This window comes from Vulpes vulpes, chromosome 9, assembly GCF_048418805.1.
Source record: "Vulpes vulpes isolate BD-2025 chromosome 9, VulVul3, whole genome shotgun sequence".
NCBI lineage: Eukaryota > Metazoa > Chordata > Mammalia > Carnivora > Canidae > Vulpes > Vulpes vulpes.
In genome coordinates, this window is record NC_132788.1 from 8,862,452 (window position 1) to 8,885,222 (window position 22,771).

Here is a 22,771-nt window from a genome sequence, read left to right on the forward strand (position 1 = left end):
GTGCCCCGCTATTCGCAGGTGGCCGGAGGGGGAGGGGCTTGCCCTGAGGACCCAGTGTGTGACAGGCTCCTGAGGGAGCTCCGGTGACAGGCTGTGGCTGGAGCTGAGGGCTCGGAGCACAGAGCCAGCAGGGATGCTCTGCCAGGAAAGGCCCACACTGTGGGAGCCGGTGGCATCAAAGGATGTGGGAAAGTTCTGGTAGCTGGTCGGGGTTGCTTAGCTCCAGCCTGAGGAGACCTGAGCTGGCGGTGCGTTCACCTGCACTGAGTTGCAGTGAGACGTGAGATGGGGGTGGGGCCGAAGACTCCCACAGGTGCCCCTGCCCCAAGCCCTCACCCCTGGGCGGCCTGCGAGGGAGGGGCAGCGTAGGAGCACCAGGCAGCCGGTGGAGCCGGAGCTGGCCAAGCTCTCCTCCCCGGCTGCAGGCTGCCCAGATGGCGGAGGGAGCAGCTTCAGCTTCAAATGAACTTTGGAATCTGGGTTCTTTTTCAGAACTAGACACCGTAATTACCGGAATCGGATTTTTGTCGTAAAAATGACCCAAGGAATTTTTCTTATCTTGGATTGACCCAAAAAAACCATGAAATCTTCCTTAGATGTCACCCAAGTTTGGGGGAGAGCCAACCCCACTGAGCAGGTTTGAGAAGGAAGTGGGGAGGAAAGAATGAAATTGTTTTCTTTCCTTTTTAAAAAAGATTTTATTTAGGGGATCCCTGGGTGGCTCAGCGGTTTAGCACATGCCTTTGGCCCAGGGTGTGATCCTGGGGTCCAGAGATCGAGTCCCATGTCAGGCTCCTTGCATGGAGCCTGCTTCTTCCTCTGCCTGTGTCTCTGCCTCTCTCTCTCTCTCAATGTGTCTCTCACGAATAAATAAACAAAATCTTTAAAAAAATTTTTATTTATTTGGCAGAAAGAGAATGACCCAGAGACCACAAGCAGGGGGAGCAGCAGAGGGAGAGGGAGAAGCAGGCTCCAGCCTGAGCAGGGACCCCAAGGTGGGGCTCGATCCCAGGATCCCAGGATGAAGGCAGACTTAACCACCTGAGCCACCCAGGCGCCCTGAAGTCATTCTCTGACAATAACCCACAAGGCTCTCTAGCTCAACCACCCTGGCTCACAAGCAGCAGGAAGGGCTCTAGCTAACTGAGCCAGAAAGGGATTTATCGACAGGGCCCTGGGTGGCCCGGAGAATGCCTAGGGGGCTGGAGAAACTGCTGCAGTCATTAGTGATTGGGAGGTGACACGGTGTCCGGGGTCGAAGATAGGCTACGGGGCCTTGCGGAGGATACCATCACCTTTCTGCCCCCCGATGCTGGGTGACATGATCTTCGCTGTCCCCATCTCACACAGTTGCCACTCTAGCAATTAGACAAGGAGAGAGCTGCTGTCTCCAGCTGACCGTGTTGGTGGGAAGACCTCAAATACAGGAACATGGTTCTATTGCTGGGCCCTGGGGGGCGGGTAGGGTGTGGGGCCAAAATTAATATTTTACAAAGAGAGTGAACTCTTAATTGAAAGTGAACTAATAATGGCTGAGCTTACCCCCAAAGTTACAAGATTACATCTTCTGCCACCAGGACGAATGGGGATTTGAAAACTAGATTGTTGTACAAAGTAGCTTATTATGGGGTGCCTGGGTGGCTCAGTCAGTTAAGCAACTGCCTTCAGCTTGGTTTATGATCTCAGGGTCCTGGGATGAGCCCCACGTCGGGCTCCCTGCTCAGCGGGGTGTCTGCTTCTCCTTCTCCCTCTGCCCCTCCCCACCACTGGAGCTGTCTCTGTCTCAAATAAAATATTTTTATTTTATTTTTTTTTAATTTTTTTTTTTTTTTTATTTATGATAGTCATACAGAGAGAGAGAGAGAGGCAGAGACACAGGCAGAGGGAGAAGCAGACTCCATGCACCGGGAGCCTGACGTGGGGATTCGATCCCGGGTCTCCAGGATCGCACCCTGGGCCAAAGGCAGGCGCCAAACCGATGCGCCACCCAGTTATCCCCTCAAATAAAATATTTTTAAAAAACAAAATAGATTTTTATAGAAAAATAGAAATACCTTTTTGCAGGCCTGAGTTTTGAGCTATGGAATTCATACTCACCCAGAGATAATGCAGGAAATGAGCCAAGTAAATCAATAAGCCCTATGCGTACCCTTGAACATAGGGGGCCCTTACTCAGTATGTGTTGGACGAGGGTGCTGGTTAAAGTCACAGTCCTCCCCCGGCCCCAGAAGGGCCAAAAGCTGTATCCCACTACACTGAGTCTTCTGGCCCATGGAGGGTGGACTTCCCTTCCCTGCTGCCTTTTCCCTCACCTGGCCATCCCTCCTCACTGTTCAAAGCTCAGAGGAATCCCCAGGAAGGCTGACTGGTCATTGCTTGGTTGCCGTCCTCTGAGACCCATGCTGCCAGGCCACATGCAAAGCATGTTCTGTAAGCTGGAAAAGACCTTCGGAATGACTTAGTTCAAACTCTGCATTCTACAGAGGGGTAGGTTGGAGCCCCAAGATAGTATTAGCCCACCACCTCTGTCCAGCCCCACCAGTGGCCACTAGAGGAGTCCAGATGCCCTGGCCCTCCAGACACAGACCCCATTTCCATCTGGGGACACAGCATACACTGCCTGGGGTGCCATATGTGCTATGCCTCCACATAAGAGCACTCCCCTGGGCGATGGCCTCGGTGTCTTTCTTGGGCAGGCAGCTTAGTGGTACCCAGAGCCCACCAGACATCCCTGGGCTGGGCAGGGACCTGTCCATCGGTTCCTCCCTAAGCATTTGCTGAAGCTCTGAGGTCCCTGCTAAGTAAGACTTCAACACCAGTGGGTGGTAACTTCTTCAGGCAGAAGGCTGAGAAGGGTTTCCATGGAGACCGCCCAGGCTCTGTTTCCATAGTAACACTTGCACGAGGTTACAGAGCTTCCTATATGTGTCAACTTAACATTTCCAGCCACTCTGTTCTTCAGGCCAAACCTGGGCCTAATACAGGGATTGCTTTCTAGGAGGGGTGACAGGCCTTGAGAGCCAGAGGGGAGACGGGTGAAACTGTGTGCAGTTGGCCGACCATGAGGGTCTCTCCTCAACCAGCGGGCCCATCCCCATCCCCATCCCAGCTGTAGGGTGTGTGTATATATATACACACTCACACATGCTTAAATTATAAAAAGAATACATCTTCCTGACATGGAAGGATATAAAGTCCTACACCTCCCTGCTGTCCAGAGGTAACTGGTGTTACTTGGCTTTGAATATCCTTCCGGAAATAGGATATGCACATCCATAGAGCCATCTTTTAGAAAATTCACTAATGGGATATATATTCTCACTCTGCCATCTGCTTTACCCTAATTATAGATCTTGGAGAACTTTACACATCAGCACAAATAGATCTACCTCACTCTTTATAATGGCAAAAAAAAAAAAAAAAAATACTGCATTAAAAAAAAAATAAGTCCCTAATCGAGGGACTTTTGTTTTCAGTTTCTTGCTATTACAGCAATAAGTGTCCTGCACATGTATTTTTTCTGTATACTTTTTTGAGTATATCCATATGGTAGATTCCTAGCAGTGAAGTTTCTGGAATTTTAAAATTTGATTCTTATCAAATTCTACTTCCATTATTGATACAAGAGGGCTTGTTCACACTTAAAAAGATGGGGTATTATTAAACTGAAACAACACAAAATCATAAAACCAATCTCCCCATAAAACCAAACTCATTCTATGAGACCAGTGAATGATCAACGCTAGAGCCTGACAAGAAGAGCATGAGAAAGGAAAATTATACGTCAGCCTTACTGATAAACATATATCAATACCTCCTAAATGAAATATTAGCAAACAGAATCCAATAGTGTAGAAAGAGGATAGTACATCATGACTAAATCAGTTATTAATGTTATACGGCACATGAACAGAAGAGGAAAAATATATGATCATATTGGTAAGCACAGGAAAAAAACATTTGATAAAAGAATTTAACATGTATCTTGATTAAAAATGCGAAGTAGGAATTGAGGACCACTTCTTCAATTAACTTCAAAAAGAGTATTCTCCCAATATCGATAGCAAAAATGGTATTCAAGGTGAATTCCCTTTAAGAATCAAGGACAAGGACAAGGGACCCCTGGATGGCTCAGCGGTTTAGTGCCTGCCTTTGGCTCAGGGCGTGATCCTGGAGTCCAGGGTTTGAGTCCTGCATTGGACTCCCTGTGGGGAGCCTGCTTCTCCCTCTGCCCGTGTCTCTGCTTCTCTCTGTGTGTCTCTGATGAATAAATAAATAAAATATTAAAAAAAAAAGAAATGTTTCAATTCTCTGAATGGAAGAAACAAAATCTGTCCATAATCAATACACTGGCCCAGGTAGAAAATACAAAAGAATCCTCAGATAATGTCTTAATAAGGAAGACATCTTGGCAAGTTCACTGAATCAATACTGAAACACAAATTACATTTCTGTACATAAGTGACAAAGAGGTATAATTACTATAACAACAAATATAAGAGACCCAGGAATCAACCTAATGAAAGATTTGTGAGACTTCTGAGAAAAGTATAAAATTGTGTTGTATGGAAGAGATTGAAGATCCAAATAAGTTTTTGAAATACCATATTCATAGAGTAAGACACTCAGTATAACTATCTTACTTCTCCTCCAGTGGATATATAGATTCAACACAAGTCCATTAAAACCTCAACAGAAGGGCAGCCCTGGTGGTGTAGCAGTTTAGTGCCACTTGCAGCTTGGGGTGTGATGCTGGAGACCCTGGATTGAGTCCCACGTCGGGTTCCCTGCATGGAGTCTGCTTCTCCCTCTGCCTGTGTCTCTGCCTCTCTCTCTCTGTGTCTCTATGAATAAATAAATAAAATCTTAAAAATAAAAACAAACCTCAACAGAACATTTCATAGAACTTGATACATTGTTCCTAAAATGCATATGAAAACAAAGGGCTAGGAATAGGCATTGGCAGGCACCACTGCAGGAGGAAAGGTAGGAGACTTGCACTACCAGATATCTGGGCTTTTTACAAGTGAAATTATGATCCAAAGGATAGACCTAATAGGACAGAATGGAAAGCCCAGAATAGACCTTACATGTATGGAAACTTGATTATTGTAGACCCACACTGCTGCTCAGTGGGAAAAGCAAAAAAATAAAAAACAAAAAACAAAAACAAAAAAAAACCCCCAAGAACATATGGTTGTCCCTACCTCACACCATACCAGGGAATAACTTATAACTTCCAGGGCATGTTTGAATGTAACATACAACACATGAGAAGGATTGTAAAAATAATCCTTGAGGATTGGAAGAAAAATATAAGGGCAGCCTGGGTGGCTCAGCGGTTTAGCACTGACTTCAGCCCAGGGCATGATCCTGGAGTCCTGGGATTGAGTCCCACGTCAGGCTCCCTGCATGGAGCCTGCTTCTCTCTCTGCCTGTGTCTCTGCCTCTCTCTCTCTCTCTCTGTGTCTCTCATGAATAAATAAATAAAATCTTTAAAAAAAAAGATGCAAAAAGCCATAATCATGAAGAAAAACATGGATGACTGTGATGACATTAAAACCCATAGTTTCTGTTCATCAAAGACATAACAAAGAAAGTGAGAAAGACAAGTCAAAAACTTGAATAAGATATTTGCCAGCCACCAATGGCAAAATACATAAAGATTATACAAATATATAAAGAACTCCTGCAAGTCAATAAAAAGAAAACAAAACATCCAATAAAAAACAGGCCAAAGAAGACATAAAAGCATTTTATTTTCTTTTAAAAGATTTATTTATTTATTTGAGAGGGAGAGAGAAAGTAAGTGTATGGGTTGGGGGAGACAGAGGGAGAGGATCCTCAAACAGACTCCCTGCTGAGCCAGAGGCTCCATCCCAGGACCCTGAGATCATGACCTGAACCAAAATCAAGAGTCAGATGCTTACTGACTGAGCTACTCAGGTGCCCCAAGAACACAAACAGGCATTTAATAGAAAAGGAAACTTGAGGGTACAATACACATAATGAAACTTGTCCCACTTTCCCAGTAATCAGGAGAGTGAAAATGAAAACCATCGCGAAATACCATTTAACCCTCAGTCCATTGGCAAAGAAAAAAAATTCCAAAGGTCTTTTTTTCCCCTTTAGGTTTTATTTAAGAGGGAAACAGAGATAGAGATAGGGCCCCATCCCAGGATCCTGGGGCCATGACTTGAGCTGAAGGCAGATGCTTAACCCACTGAACCACACAGGTGCCCCAGCCGCAGCTTGTTAATACTAAGTGTTGGCAAGGATGTGGAACGTGGAGCACGCCTATGCAGCACAGGTGGGAATGTAAATTGGTTCACTCGGCAGAATTTTGTGAGTAGAACATTTGCTTCCCTGTGGCCTAATAATTCCACTTTCAGGGGTCTATAGCAGAGGAACGCTTGCACAGGTGCACAACACGCCTTGTAAGAAAGATGTTTGTTAAAGCATTGTTGTAATGGTGAAAAGTTGGAAAGGATCCAGATACTCATTGTTAGGAGGATGGGTAGGTAATTAAATTGCATAATCACACAATAGACTGATATACGGCCTTTAAAATGAATTAAATAATGTATGCATTAATATGGATGAGTTTTAGAACTGAAAGGTTGTGGGAGAAAACAAGTCAGAGAATAAAACATGTATTTTAGGACGATTTTTATAATGTTCAAATCCAAGCAAAACTATACTAGAAGTTCATAGGTACATGATAGAATTATAAAGCAAAGCAGAGAAACTCAGGATCGGTGTTATTGATTAGCCTGGAATGGCTAATCGATATAAAGAGAATGGCTCATATATGAAAAGTTGACAGATTTTCATAGTTGTCTTTAGACCTAAGAATGGAGGGGTCTTTAATGTCCCTCACAGGATACGAAGGTGAGGGACATTACAGAGTAGGGGCTGGGTGATGGGTGTGTGTGTGTGTGTGTGTGTGTGTGTGTGTGTGTGTGTGTGTCTGAACATGTGAGCCAACCTTGCCTGCATCCCTGACCGTGAATGCTTCTCCCTGCCATCTAGGGCCATTTAAATGGACTCCATTCAAGTTGGGGCTGGTTTTGTGACTTGCTTTGACCAACAATGCAATGAAGGAATGATCTGGAACTTTGGATTCCAGGCCTTTAGAGGCCTCTGGCTTCCTCTCGCTTGGAGCTCAGCTGCCAAGCTCTAAGGAAGGCCTGGGTATTGACTGGAGGCCATGCTGAGTGAGGCCAGGGAGGGGAGGGGCACCTTGGACGGGGAGCCTAGCCAGGCTCCCAGCTGAGTGCGCTCCAGAGAGCTGGCCAAGCTCCGCCATCCCTGGGAACCAGGAAAAATAGTGAACTGCTGCGTTAGGCCGTTAAATGCTGGGGTGGTTCGTTAGCAGCACAGGGAGAGATGCACGCAGGACATCGGCGATACTGGCCGCCTTGTCTCAGTTGGTTGGCTGGTGCGTCTCCAGATACACACTGGTCACGATGCTTCCTCGCAGACCTGCGGTTTATGTACAGCATTTTGTATGGAGTAAATGCCTCAGTGTAAAACATCTAATAAAAACAAAACTCTGAAAAGAACCCAAAACCCTGTCCTGCAAAAATGCAGCTTCCCAATTTTGTTTTGCAATTTCTGTGTAACTGCAACTAGACATCTTTTCACGTTTACGCAATGCTCCACTCATATTTCCCTCACGGTGCACGGCCTGCTCATAGTCTTTGCCTAGCTACGTACTGGCTTGGCCACGCGTGGTTCATGATTTATAGGAATGTTGCATATTGAGGAAGGGTCCTTTTATGTCCTACTTTCAAAAACCTCTCCCTGTTTGCCCCTGGTAAGCCCTTTGACTTCATAGTGTGTTTGGCTGGACGTAAATTCCACTTTTCCATGGTCCAAGTCGTAAGTGGTAGGTATCATGCTTAGGTTTTCCCTCCTCTAAGATTCTCTTAAATCATTTCTCAAGTACTTTTATGGCTTCATTTCATACCTCAAATCTGTGGTCTATCCAGAATTAATTTTGTTATAGGGAAGCAGGATCCAGGTTTTTCTGTCACAATGGCTAGCCAGCTGTTCCATTAAAAAGAACCCACATGCGCCCCATTAAATTTCCTTGTATTTACAATTTCCAGGCCCTCCACTGCCCTATTGTCCTTCTCCTTTTGCTAAATCACGATAGTTTATAATGCTTCATACCTGGAGGCCGTTGTTTCCTCTTCTGAGGATTTACCAGATCATTCCCCGTGTTGACTTTGCCAAAAGAACTGTGTCGAGTTAAACAATAAATCCTATCAGTGTTTTAATTGTGATTGCATTGCATGAAGGCTGACGTCTGGACAAGATTGCCTTAGGAGAACAAGGTGTGTCTGCAATAACTTAAGTCATTTCTGTCCCTTGCAGGATTATTGAACCCGACCAGCAGCAAGGGTGTAGCCACCACCCTTGCCCCAGATCCCGCCTCTGGAGTCCACCCGGCCAAGGCTCTGGGCTGGCTCTCCCACCGCCTCCTTCTCTGCTGAATGCGACCCTGTGACTCACGCCAACCTCAGCTCAGATCCACCGGGATGGTTACTAATTGCCCCAAAATCGTGGAGAACACTCCACCGTCCTTGTGCTTAAGGACAAGCAATAGTGATGTCATCTTCCGTGTGGAACTAAATGGGGTGGTTTATGGGCACTTGCAAGCAGCGTGACCTTGGGCCAGTTGCTTCTGGTCTCCAACCCCTTTCTTCCTCCTTCCTGTAAAATGCGATCTCCCTGGCTCAGGGAGGTGAGGGACCCTCCCGGCCTTCCCAAGGCACCTGCGCCCCTTCCCCCAGGCACTTGCACGGCCAGCCTGCAGCATGGGGCGCCCACCCTGCCCCGCCACTCCCAAATCCAAGTCAGAAGTCAAAGATTTTTATTGTTCTACCGACACTTCTGAAAAGGGATCTAATTGAGAAAATAACAAAGCATTTAAGAGTTTCATCTCCAGAGAGCACCTAAGTCTGACAGGAGGTGTCGAAACCTCCTCTTCCAGGCTCAGGGCTGAGAACGGTTAGCATATCGAATGATCAGTAAAAACATGCAAAAGTGAGAAGGAAAAGGAAAAAAAGGCTGCATTCCCCCAAAGCCGAGGGGGACGGAATTTCAGAACGAGGGGGAGGCAGGGTGTACAAGTACCAGGTGGCTCTCCCTTCCCCCCACATTATCTTCCAAAACAGCTCCAAGCTTGGAGAAGGCAACGAGCCCACCCCTCGTCTCTGCTCAGCGCTCCCATCCTGTACCTGTGGCCAGGGCCGCAGGACCCTGTCCTTGTGCTCCCGGGGGGCCAGGACCCGGCCCTGGCTCCTCCCCTCTTTGGTTCCACTCGGAGAACGATTGTGCTTGACAGACTCATCCCCTGCCCTCACTCCAGGCTCCCGCTGGTGGGCTCAAGGCACTCACAGGAGTCCAGGGGGGCCCCAGGACACCCACCTGCCCTTGTGCTCTGGGTGGGCCCATCCCCGGGCACATTCCCCCATCCTCAGCCCGGATCTGGGAATCCGGATGTGGGACCGTCCAAGGAACAAACCTTTTAGGACTTCACCAACTGTGCAGACATTTCTGAACCCTGCACCACATCCCTCCCTGTCCCCTTCCAGGGACCCCCCACCCCCGAGCCCGGCCCCTCTATCCAGCCCTTCTCCCAGGCTGCCATCGCAGCTGTGGGCAGCCCCCGGACAGCCTGACTTCAGGGTGGCGGTCACCGACTCCACCCTGGGTGCCCCCCTGCTCCCCCGGCCCCGGGAGCTGGGCGGAGGTGGGGCCTCGAGAGGTCACGGCTCTGGTACAGGGAGGCGGGCAGGGCCGGAAAGGAACCAGGAGACACGTCACATCTAGGGAAAGGTGTCCAAAGTACAAGCGAAGCGAGGGGAAGGAGGAGGGCCGGAGCGGCCAGAAGAGAAAAAAGGAAGAGGGCAGGGGCGAGGCCTGGAGGGGGAGGCCCTCACACCACCCCGCAGATGAGCGTCTCCACCACGAAGGTGTTCTCGAAGTGGCGGATGGCGTTGCAGCTCTTCGCTCCTCGCTTGTTGATCCCTGGGAGGGAAGGGAGAATGTCAGTGAGGACTGGGCCCTGGCCCAGGGCTGGCGGGGTCGCGGAGGGCACCTGGCCCAGAGGCCGCCCAGACTCACCCGGCCACCGTCCCTGCTGTGTGGCCTCAGGGGGGTCACTTAACCTCTCTGTCCCTCGCTTCCTCATCTTTCGAGGGGCAGCGAGAATGCGGACGAGGATAACTTACACGCTCTTAGCGTGGGCACCAGGGCTGGCGCACGGGGCGCGCGGAGTTACCGGGGCTGCTGGGGGATGGCCGTGGCTTAGGGCTCGGGGCAGGGGCCCCAGACAGGAGGGGCCGGCCACTCACGCCTCCGGGTAGCCCGGCGCCGCAGCCGGTACGTGTCCTTCCCACTGCACAGGTGGTAGATGAAGGAGCCCAGGGCCTCTTTGTCGCTGACATGCTCGGTCACCACCATCTCCTCCTGGATGATGTACGTCTGCGGGAGGTAGGTCCCTCTCTGCGAAGGGAGCGGCCGCAGCGCTGGGTCAGTACCCGGGGTGGGAGTGGGGGGCTCTCCTGCCCCAGACTCCACCTGTCCGCACCGCCCACTCCCCTTGTTGCCATCCTGCCCAGAGTACCCCCCCCCCCCCCCCCCCGCTACACACACCTGAAATGCCTGTCCACACTCTCCTGGGCCCCCCTCACCCAGAGGCCCCGTGGCTTGCCCTCTGGACGCCCCCAGGCGTTTTCTGGTTGTGCCAAGTGCTTGCACCCGCAGTACTGCCTGGCCTCCCACCCCAAGGGGGAGTGCTGCTCATAGGGCATGGCCTGAGGGGCCAAGGAAGCTGGTCTTGGGGCTCTTCATGAGAGAGGAAGGCAGAAGTGTGGCAGGGAGAAGAAAAGGAGGCATTGACTCTGGGTGTGGGAGAAGGAAGATGGAGGAGGGGTACCAATCTGCGGCGCTGGGCCCAGCTGACAGCAACACCCCTGGGCACCTGTCCCCCACCCCCGACCCCCACTGCAGGAACCTCCTTGCCGCAGGCCTGGCCTCCACGGGGGAGCGCAGCAAGGTGCCACGAGGGCCTCTGCTCACCTTCACATTCATGAGGAGCTCCCAGAAGTTTCGAGGGGGCAGCACGATGGTGGTGTTGAGCTCGATCACATAGCACTTGTCCAGGGAGATGTCATGGTAGGCAGTGAGCCCCTGAGCAGGAGGGGGGGCTGTGTCAGGCTCTGCAGGCAAGGGCCTGGCCCTGGGGGGCTGGGGATGTGTCCAGCCAGCAGGGGTGCCAGCATGATGCACCCCTGATTCCTATAGACCTGGGGACGACCTGGACCCTCGGCAGGAGGACCCCTAGGAAGCTCTGGGAAGCAAGCATGGGGGACACACAGCCAGGGAATCCTGTGTTTCTCTGGCCTCAAAACTGTCACTGGTGAGAGAAGTGAGAAGGATGGGGTGTCTGGGTGGCTCAGTCAGTGAGGTGTCTGCCTTTGGCTCAGGCCATGATCCCGAGGTCCTGGGATCAAGCCCCATGTCGGGCTCCCTGTTCAGTAGGGAGTCTGCTCCTCCCTCTCCCTCTACCTGTCCCCACTCATGCTCTCTCTAGTACATAAATGAAATATTAAAAAAAAAAAAAAAAAAGAAGTGCAAAGGATAGTTACATCTGGGTAGGGGGGGACTGGCTGAGGGGGGCAGGGGCACACAGGGGAACCTTCTGGAATGCTGGCAAGATTCCAACACTTGGCCTGGATGGTGTCACATGTGGGCCTCTGGGAAAATCCACTAAGCCATGCACTTCGTGCCCTTGGTGGTAAGTGTGCCACACCTCAGTAAAATGTCAACACAAAATACCCAATTACAAGGCACACTGGCCTTGCCCATGACGGCCAGTGTCTGCAAGCTGTCGGGGGCGCAGGAGAAAATCCACCACGGCTAGGTCACATTGGGCGGTAAACACCACCGATGTAACAACAGCAATGTGTGTAAAATCCTGACGAGCCTAGCTCGTGGACGTCCCCTACACATACTTGCCATCGCACAGCACATGCTCAAAGGAGGGACTAGGGGCAGTGGCATTCATTCTCCTTTGGTTCCTGTTCTCCTTTCTCGTGACCCTTGCTGGAAGAGGGGCTCTGGGCCGTCAGGACACCCTTCCACCGCTCCTGCCCCAGCCCCGGCCGGCCTCACCCGCTGGAAGTCATGGATGATGTCTGCAGGGTCACCGCCGCCAAACTGGGGCACGGGCACATTGATGCGCTCATAGTTCTCTTCGAGGTAGATCTTCACGTCCTCCTCCAGCTCCATCCGAGTGCGGGCCTGGGAGGACAGGGAGTCCTCGTAGAGAACCCCACAGTGGAAGAAGTTGTCTCGGGCCAGCTGAGCAACGTGGGGAGAGAGACAGACTGGTCACGTGGCGCCCTGGGCACAGCCACCCTGCCCACCCCACCGTGCCATGACCCCAAGGCCCCGGCAAGCAGGCAGGTTGGGACCATGAGACCCATTTCACAGATGGAGAAACTGAGAAATGTGGGGGCCCAGGGAGGGCGAGCCGGACGCACCAGGTCCTAGGAGGACAGCCTCTGTGGCTCTCGGGGGCAAGCACAGGAGCCCAGATCGAGCCGGCTGGGCCCTGCAGGAAGAGCGGCTGAGAGGCAGGCAGCAGTGGGAAGATTCTGGAAGCACCGCTACAGCCAGCTCTGTGTCCAGCCTCACATGAGTCCCACCACCTTCCCCGGATCCCATGAGTGACCCTGACGAACACTGTGTCCCTATCTGAACAGCCAGCCGAGTCCCCCCATCATCCAGGGCAGGGAGGCAGCGAGACGACCGGGGCCAAGCGGCTGAGCACGAGGACCAGCGTGGCCACCTGTCCTGCTCCAGGGGCTCCTCTAGGTCTGCGCGCAGACACTGGCCTGTCGTGGGCAGAATTTCCCTCTCTCGGAGTGTACGCTGTCCCAGGGGGGTGAGTCATCACACATGAATCATACTGTCCAGGGCAGACGCAGAGGCTGCTCGGAGGTGCCCCCACCCCCCAGCGACTGGGCGGGGTGAGGAGCCCCAAGAGAGCACCGGCTGGGGAGGTGAGAACCAGGAACAAGCGGGGAGCTGGTCATGGAGGGGGAAGGCGGGGGGCGGGAGGCGAACAAAAGGGAAGTCGGCAGTTGTGTGGGAGCTGAGGTTCCAGGGGAAAGTCACACGGAATACAAAAACTCTTCAGTAATTTCCATCACGAAAAAACTAAGTAACGAAGCTAAAAACCACTGCTCGAGGCGGGGAGGAGGTCACTCAGGTCATAAATGACTGGCAAGCCTCGGCTGCTTTGTCACTCCGAAATTCCCAGCTTGTGGCACTTACGGGTATTCTTTTGGGCTTTAACAGAACTACTTTGGGGGCACCCTCTCCCCCCGCCCTGGTCTGGACTGATGATGATGTCACTGTGACCATGACCAGCTCGGGCCCAGCCTCGTGCCCTGAGCGGCGGCTGTGTGAGCACATAACGGGGGTGCTATCACGGGTGGAGGCCCCCGCTTGCAGGAGGCGGTGGTGGGGATTCTGGCCATTAACCCGCTTGCCACCTCGTTTTGTAATCCACATCCGTGTCCAAGGAATGGAAGTCCCTAAAGCATGACCCCTGGGCACAGGGTCTGGCTCTGAGAGGGTCACAAGAGTTCCAATTTCTGCCGGATCTGAGCTTCTGGGGCCAACACTCCAGGGTGACACTGTGGAAAGGGGCCATGGATGCCCATCCCAGCTCCCCCACTGTTGCCTGTGCTCCTGGGAGTTCCCTGTTGGCCCTCAGGTGTGCCTGAAGCCAGAGGTAAGGATGGTCCATCAGGGTCTGTGGGAGTCAGGGGGTGGGGCTCCAGCACCAGGCAAGGGCCTGGGTGGGCTGGCTCGTGTCCAAGGAGGCCCCAGGGAGGGAGGATGCGGGTCTTCTGGGCTTGGCTGGTCACTCACTCCCACCTGGAGGCAGGTCACCCGGCTGCCACACCTGCCGCCTCCCCGAAGTCCTCTCTAATCACTACCTGTCCCTGAGCCCCAGGCCCCCCCTCCCGCCTGGCCTCACCTGTGCGAGGAAGAAGTATCTGTAGATGTAGACGGAGGCGAACACGAGGCCCATGAGCAGCACGACCATGCCCATCGACAGGTAGCACACGCCGCCCACGGAGCCCCCCTTCTTGTAGCGCTGTGGGGGGGCCCGCTCCTCCTGTGGATTGCAGTGCCGGGTCAGCCCGATGCTGGTTCTGCTCCTCTGGGAATCCTCCCACCCCTTTCCCAAAGTGAGACGTCCCCCTGCAGCTGGCGAGCCCTGGGACAAGTGGCGGGGGTGGGGGGCAGTGCTGAGGCTACGTGGAGCATTATCTGGAAGGAATGCCTTGCCGGGGCCTCCCCGGTTTCCTCCCAGGTAAAGATATACTGAGACCCGCATCAAAGCCACACAGAATGACCCACTGGGATCAAGCAGGTCCATGTGGCTCACCCACTAGTTCCCTTTATTATACCGGCCGTAACTACAGTCTATTCTCTTAAATATAGAACAGGGGAAGCACAGACATGGCCTTAGTAATTGCAGCAGACCTAGGACCTTGTAGGAACTGGAGGTGCACTGGGCAGGCTGGGAGCTGCTGCCCTGGGCACGGGGAAGCCAGGGAAGGCTTCGGATCCGCCCACAGGCTACAGTGCACACGGTGGCCTGGAACTGGGGCCATAGGAGGTGGCTTCTGGGCTCCACCAGGAAGGCTGTGGCAGGGAGTGGTCACTGGCTGAGAGACGCGGAGGCTCCAGGAAGCTCACGGGGTCTGGAGGGTCGGGGCACAGTGCTTGTCCCCCTCCAGCCAGGCAGCCCTGGGCACCGCTCAGCCTGGGCGGGGGGACAGCTACGGCCCCTCACAGGTGCACAGGTGCTGGCCGGCAGGAGTGGAACCTCAGGGCTGAAGTCTGGAGGTTTCTGGAGGCCAGGGCATCTCTGCCAGGAGGGAAACGTGGCTATGGTGGCAACAGGTGCCATCAGGGAGGCCAGAGCGGGAGGCTTCTTGGAGAAAACCTGCTCTGGGGAGCCAGTCGGGCTCCGGACAGCAGCTGCAGGGCTGCCAAGTCACAGCAAACTGCTCCAGGGCACACGGGTCTGGAGTGGTGGATGCAGGGCTGTGTGTGCAGATCTTAGGAACCTGCTTGACCCGGAGCAACAGCCCGAGAGCTAGTGATTCAGGCTCTTAACAACCTGCGTGACCTTGGCCATCTCTCAGGATTGTGCGTGTCCTCCCTCACCTGCCCTGGGACATGTGGCAAAAGCCCAGGCCTGTCTCCGTCTCTGCTGTCTGCCGTTCTGTCCCTCCTGCATGGTGTCCACATACAGTCAGGGTGAAGTCAGAGTCCAATCCCGGAGACACCCCCCCCACCCCCCAGCCTCCAGGAGCTGAGGCAGGTGGGAGAAGGGAAGGAGCTCCCGCCTGGAAGCCCGAAGCCTCTCAAGAACTGAACGTGTGACATGCACCTCCTGCTTAGCCCCCTTTGTGCCATGTGTCCTCACTCCCTTTAACCTGGGGGCTGGCCTGGTGTGGTGCTCTGGTCCCTGTCCCTGAGGCCCCTTGGCTTAGAGAAAACAGGGTATGGGGCCCAGGCCTCAGGGAGCAAGGGGAGCACCATCAGAGGGCAAATGCCCCCCAGCCTGGGGCTCTCCCACTCACCCAGGAAGAGGACAAAAACACCCAGAGGACCCTCCCCCTCACTGGGCACATCCATCCCTAGACCAGTTAGCTCCCAGCCTCTGCACCACGGGACAGAGGTACCCTGGCCCATCCAACTCCCCAACACCCCTGTCTGCTGTGCTCCAGGGAGCTCACCCAGCAGGCTGGAAGGTCAAACCCATTGCTCCAAACTCACTAGCTGACTGCTGGGGCTCTCACCACCCCAGCCCTGCTGCGGGGCTCCTGCAATCACCCTGCTGGCATCTGCTCAGCACCCTGGGGTGCCCTAACCAAGGTCCCACAGGGACAGGTGCTGCCACAGGGGACAAGCCACCCGGGGGCTCCTGGAGATGAGGTGCTGGCTTTTCTGCTCCTCCAGAGGCCTGAGTGGGTCCCAAAGTGCGATGGCTGCCCTGGGATCGGCCAGCTGTGAATCCTGCCCGTGGGGTGGGGACACTCATACGCCATGGGGGGAGCGGTGACCCCAGGTTGAGAGGGGCTCCAGCAGGGACAGAGATCCCCTTGAGGACAGGATTGCAAGCTCCCCCCACAGCTTCTCTTTTGAGAAGTGAAGACACGAGGATTAAAGGAGAAGGAGAACCTGAGAGCCCTTTGTCAGGATGAAGTGCTAGATAAAAATAGCCGAGCTGTCTCCGCTGAACCTATTCTTTGCAGGGCCAAGGCCCCGGACAGCTGTTGAGGCTGCACACTGGCCATGCTTTTGCTCCTGCATTCAGGAAAACCGGAGAAGTAGGCTTGTGAGAACTGCTTTTCAAAAGAACAAAACAAAACAAAGTCAATGGGCCACAAGCACGAGAGCCCGAGGGCCTGCTCCGGCTCCAGGAATAAGTCCACAAACAGGGAGCGCCAATGGTTTTAAAGCAGCCTTTCTGCTCCTGGCTGGGTCAGGTGTGGGCACCTGTGGTGGCTGTGGCCGAGGATCCCCCCACCTTTCCTAGCTGTGCAGCAGACACACCTCTCACGTGTCCGGGGCTCACACACAGCTCCCTATCCTACCACTACTGACACCCCTCCCGCCTACAGGGCCCAGACCCCAGAAGCATCATGAGCAGTGGGCTGGAAGGGAAAGCAGGACCTGAGCTTGCCAGGAGGCAGACTGGAGCCATAGATGTCCCTGCTTTGAGACAAAAGGCACTTCAGGCACCAAGCCCCACACCGGAGGGAGGGCCCCTGAATCCTGCCCCGAAGCTGCCATCGCTTACAGGGCCCCACACAACACGACAGGGAACCTGGGGGTTCCTGGCTGCCCAGCTCACCCAGGACCGCGGAGAAGCCCGCTTCCTGAGCCCCCCACGCTGCTTCACTTGTGCTGGAGACCCAGGAAAATGTCAGCCCCCCCCATGGAGCAGCCAGGCATTTGGGGGGGGCTTCCATTTAGAAAGGAGGAAAACACAGCCTACTGTTTCCAAGGCAACGGGGCTTTCAGAGCAAAGCGCCTCGCTGTGCACTCGTGTGGGGCGCGTGAGCCGCCGGCTGGGACCACGAGGGGCCTGGGCCTCCCCTGCCCGCTGCACCGAGGCCCCCGACGGTGCTCATTAAATGGTTTAGCAAAGCCGGGGCTGCGGCGGTCAAGGGGAGCCCAGCCAACTGGAGCATTAGCTGGGCGGACTCCCATGACTCCTGGAGGGCCCCCCCCCAGCTACAGTTCCTCGGTAACAATGTCCAAATTAACTGCAAGCAGATTAAACTACAATTGCAGGCTGCTGGGCGGAGGCTGGCAGGGAGCCAGAAATGCACTTGCTGCCGCCCTGGTGGGGGAGGGGCGCTCGCCGGGCCCTCCTGGGCTTCATTCCCCCTCAGCATCTTTCTTTCCCAGGCTGCGGATCAGATTCAAGGTCACCAATGCCCGTGTGTGTGTGTGTGTGTGTGTGTGTGTGTGTGTGTGTGTGTGTGCACCAGCCAGCCAGACCTAGTGGGGGTGGGAGCAGCAGGCAGAGGCCCACCGTCCACCAGCACACAGAGCTGTGTTCCCCGTACAGACAGCTGGGTGAACGGCGACTGGGAGTCCTGGGACCCCAGTCCCATCACGTGGCTGGAGGCCTGGGCACCCACTGGGTGAAGAACAGCATGGACCCCTGAGGACTCCTGCACCACCCACTCCCCTGCATCTACTGGCTTCCTGGCAGGCAAGATGAGAGACTCCGGGGGGGACAAAGGCTCCATCCATGGATGAGAAGCAAAGCTGGCTGCTGGAAGAGCCCTCCCCGGGGGAGAGAGAGAACTTGGGAGAGGGTGTGTGTTTGGGGGGAAGTGGGGAGCCAGGCTGCACTTCCGTGATTTTACCATAAATGTTTTTTTCCCCTAAGGGGAACTCATCCTCCCTGGGAGTCCGCTCACAGCCTTGAAACAGGCAAGGTCCAGCGAACAGAAAAGAGAGGGAAACAGAAGAGAAAAGCCATCATGATGTGTTCAGAAGCCGAAGCCCCTCTGGGAAGGCCCCGGGCAGGCCAGGCATGGGCCGGCCGAAGCCCCCAGCCCGCCACCGGGGCACGATCTGGAGCAGGGCTACCTTTCCAGAAAGGTCCTTCAGCCCGGCCGGCAGGGCCAGCGGGTACTGGGGCACTGGGGCAGGAGCACCCCGGGCCTGCCAGGTCGGCCTTCCCGGCTGGCAGGGGACCCTCCCCCAACCGGCTCCCCCACGCCCAGGGCCCGAGGCCGGGACTCGGAAAGTGAAATCTGATCCCCAGGTATGCAGGCTGGGGGAGGGGGCGACGCAGGAGCCATTAATCAAAGGCAAAACCAAGGAGAAAATGAGCCGCGCTGAGAGGATGGTATTGAACCTGTCTCCCGCCCCGGGCAGCCCCACCCCCGCCGTCTGCAGCCCCCAGCCCAGCCCAGTCTGTGCAGGCCCACACCTGGCTGCGCGCGCGTGTGCCCACTCAGGCCCCGGCTGGCCCGCAGGCCCCCAAAGGGGAAGACCGACCTAGCTGGTGCGTGCTAGGAGGGGGTGCTTCCTGGCCAGCCCACTTTCCAGGCTGGCTTCCCGCCAGTCGGCCTTCAGCGCAGGCTTCTCAGTACCTCCGAGGCGAGCGCCAAGGGGAGGGTGGGCAGCTGGAAGCCCAGCTGGGCCCCCGCCCCCATCCCTTCGCGGCCCACTGAGGCACTTCCTTCCATCAGCAGGTCTGGGGACAGAATCTTCCTTGTGTTGGAGTTTTTGCTCAGAAGCAGGGGGAGCCCCACTGTGAGGGTGCTGCAAAGGCCTTACCCTGGCCCCTCAGGGCCTGCACGCAGGTGGACATTTGCATCTAATAGCCACAGGGGAGCTCACCGCCGAGGGGAGGGTGTTCATGGACTCTGTTCATCAGCAGGTCCTTCCAGGGCTTTATAACTGATTTTTGAGTCCAGGTCAGTAGCCAAGGAGGGTTCTTGGGTCACCCTCAGCCACAAGAAACCTTCTAATAAGCTTTCCTCTGCGTCCCCATGGGCATGGGGCAAACCTCAGATGCTCTGTCTCAATAACGGAGAAGGCTGGGCCTCCCAGTAGGCCTACCTGTCCCACCCACCTTCTCCTTCAGTGCCCTAATAGATGGTGGCACTCTGTCTGGAGCCCGGCAACCTGCTGTGCTCACTGCCAGAGGCAGGAGACGGGGGCTCCATCCATGCCCTAGTTACTGGACACCAGGAACGTGCCCCTTGGCCAGGTGAGGGCACAACAGGCTCAGAGCAGTGAACTCTCTTCCCTGCTCCAATTCCAGCAGGCAATTGGCAGAACCGACATGTAACATCCAAAGCCCCCTCCGTTTATCACCTCAGGGCCTCGGGGAACCATGATCATTTACTGCTATGCAGTTCTGTCCTAGGTGGTGCCAGGATTTTAATCCTCCTCCTGGGCCCCCAGTGCTCCTCCGTGCCAATTAAGACAGCTAGGGGCCTTGCCCAAACTAACGAGGTTTGGGAGAGGAGGCCCGCTCAGCAGGCTCAAGGCCATTACAAACAGCCCCGGGAAGATGGGGAAGATGTTGATATTTCCATTTCACGCTGGGTGAGGGGGAAGAGAGGATGCTGGCTGGGTTTCAGCGCCAGAAACTGGATGTCAGTTACTGCCAAGGTGATGCTGGCATCTGCCATCCGGCCCGACACCATCAGCAGGCTGCTGCTGGAGAATGTGCCACTCGTGTGAAATTTGGTGGACCTTCTAAGAGTTTGAATTCCATCCCCCGACTGTCTTCTGCTTGAATCCTATAGTCCTCAGAGGCAGGGTCCTGAATTCCAGGCCTGAGCAGGGCGGCAGGCCTTGGGAGTAGGCTGGTTCCTTGGTGGAGGGAGGAAGGAAGCTTGAAGAGACCCTTGCAAACTTTTAAAGACCATGGTCTTCAAACATGGAATGCCCCCTGCCCATGTAAACATGGGATGAAGATGGAGCTGTTTTGGTTGGGGGTACATTGCAACCCCCACCCCCCACCCCCTGACCTAGCCCAGGTGGTCCTAGGTGATGCAGTGACCACACCAGGGCAGGAGAGCTGTGGCCTGCAGCTCCTCGGTGCATTCCTCACTCAGGGGCTTTGCTAGAGACGTGACACCCACCTCTGAGGCCCCTTTCCAGAGTCCCCTCTTTGGTGGCCCCAGGCCCAAGTCTTCCCCTGCAGCCCCGGTTAATACTCCGGGCAAGGTTGAATCTGAGCCACAAAACTTGGGGAGGGACCTCCGCGCTGAGGGAGACTCATAGGAAGCAAGGGGAGCAGACAAAGACTTTGGAAGTCCAGTCTCGAGGGACGGCTGGGGCACCCCAAGACCGCCGGAGACCACGGCTACGTGGGCAGCTTTGCCGGAGCACAGGGCAGCCTGGCTGGACCAGCTCTCGCTCCCCTCCCCGCCACGCGTCCTGCCCTCTCCGGGTCGGACTCCACGCAGCTCAGGCAGTTTTCCACTGGCGGAAATGCCTTCTCTCCCCGCGGCCGGAGGGCAGGGGGAGGCGGGGGAGGACGCCGGAGGGGGCGGGGTGCACCGAGGAGGCCCGCCCCCACAAAGAGCCTCGGGGATGCGGGAGGGCACCGGGGCAGCGGGGGAGCCTCCCCGCGGGATGCAGGGAGCTGCCCGGAGCCGGGAGAGGCAGGAAGAGCGGGGCAGGGAGGCCCAGATGGGCGCCCGGCCTCATACCTGCACCCCCGAGCCTCAGACCTTGAATGCTGGACGCGCAGCCGGGCGGTTCTGGTTGCTTTCCATTTCCTCACTTTCTGGTCCACCAATTCAGGTGCGCCTTTCAGCAGCTCAGTCCCAGCCCCTCGTTTGGGACGAAGTCGCCGGCGCCTCCTCCATCGCTGGCACCGGACTCGATGGCCCCGCAACCCCCCGCCGTCCCCCACCGAGCCTGACCCACCTCCGTCCGAACCTCCTCCCATCCCCCAGCTGGGGCGCGACTCTCGGCCCCTCCCCCTTGATTAGAAACAGGCGCAAACCCCCCACCAGCATTCTTCCAACTTCTTCCTACCGGCCCGTCCGCTGTCTTGGGGCCGGCCGCCTGGGGCCCTCCAGTTTTGGAAGAGACCTCGAGCGCGTCCCCCCGGGGACCAGCGCCCCGGACCCCTCCCACTCTTTGGACCTCTGCTTTCGGCGGCCCCAAGCCCCCTCCCACATGGGATGAGGCCCCATTCCAGCCGCTCAGTCCCTCCGGTCACGGCCCCGGGCCCCCGACGCGCCTCGAACGGTTCCCGGGGCCCGCGGGGCGCGCGTCGCCCCCAAGAAGCCCAGCCCAAGCGCCCCCCACCCCGGCCCCTCTTACCCGAGCCGGCGTCAGCAGGATCTCAGCGGCCGGAGCCGGGGCCGCAGCCGCGGCCGCCGCCTTGTCGGCCTTGTCGGCCTTGATGCCGGCCACGGCGGGCTGGAAGCTGATCTTCACCATGGCTGCGGCCGCCCGCGCGTCCGCCCTGCAGCCTCGGCCCGGGCAGCCTCGGGGTGTGCAGCCGCCGCTCCGCGCTCCGCAGGCACCGGAAGTTTGGCTGGTGCTCGAGTCCCTTTCCCTAGCCCCGCCCCGCCTCCAGCCAGCCCCGCCCCCAGCTCGCCCCGCCCCTAGTCAGCCCCGCCCCGCCCCCAGCTCGCCCCGCCCCGTCCCTAGTCAGCCCCGCCCCGCCTCCAGCCAGCCCCGCCCCAGCTCGCCCCGCCCACCTTCACTTCGCCCCGCCCCCAGATCGCCCCGCCCCTCCGTCACTTCGCCCCGCCCCCAGTCAGCCCCACCCCCCCGCAGGAGGGGCTTGGCACTCGCGGCGCCTGCGCCCCCTTCCCGCCCCCGGGGCGCGCAGTGACCCCTGCCGGGCGCGCAGCTCCAACCCGGGAGGGCTGAGGTTTGCTCACAGGCTCAGTCACTCAGGCAGTCGCTCGCTCACTCGCCCGCTCATTCACCCCATCCATGCATCCATCCATGCATCCATCCATGCATCCATCCATGCATCCATCCATCCATGCATCCATCCATCCAATCACACACGGACTCAGCCTCTTTCGCAGCCTTACCCCTTCCAGCTTCCTCTCCAAGACCACTGTCCCCATAACATGATCTTTGTTGAAAGTGTTTGCCAGGCAGGTAAATGCAGCTTCTAGACAAATTCCCCATCCCCCCTCCCTCCCTTCATACCCTCCTCTTTGGAAACGCTGCTGCCTTCACTGATCCTGCTCACCTCACGGCTCGCTCCTCCCACCTGTCCTGGGCCCTGGAGGAGGCTTCAAGGCCAGGTGCCGAACCCCTTGCCTGTATCCTGCATCCATCCACATCCTTCATATTCCCTCATCCTTTTTCCTTCATTTTTCATTCCTGTAGAACCTTCCTGAGGGTCTCTGGGGATGCATGCTAAGGATGCTGCGAGTGGAGAAATGAGGGCAGCCTGCGGCCTCGTTAGTGAGTGACAAGCTCTGTTGCCCGTTTCCCGCCTATCAGGAGGGTCTAGTGTGGTGGGAGGACCTGCCAGGGGGTGACTGGCGGCTTGGGTTCTAGTCAAGATTCTGCCTCTGCAAAGATACTGTGCAGGGCCAGGGGCTGGTGTTACTGGAGTGTCTCTTGGCACCCAAACCCTGGATCTTTCCTTACTGTCCCTGGTCCAGACTGGACTGGGGACAACACCCAGCAATCC

The 22,771-nt window shown here is 55.9% G+C and overlaps 1 protein-coding gene across 1 annotated transcript; it reads right to left on the bottom strand.

The window, feature by feature from the left end:
* Nucleotides 1–8,864: 8,864 nt before the first annotated feature.
* Nucleotides 8,865–21,706, bottom strand: ITM2C (integral membrane protein 2C). Its single transcript, XM_026006276.2, has 6 exons — nt 21,430–21,706; nt 14,069–14,209; nt 12,190–12,378; nt 11,095–11,205; nt 10,368–10,518; nt 8,865–10,041 (listed from the first exon to the last, which is right to left on the bottom strand). The coding sequence occupies exons 1-6, from the start codon at nt 21,547–21,549 to the stop codon at nt 9,950–9,952; spliced, it is 804 nt and encodes a 267-aa protein (XP_025862061.1). The 5' UTR covers nt 21,550–21,706; the 3' UTR covers nt 8,865–9,949.
* Nucleotides 21,707–22,771: the final 1,065 nt, after the last annotated feature.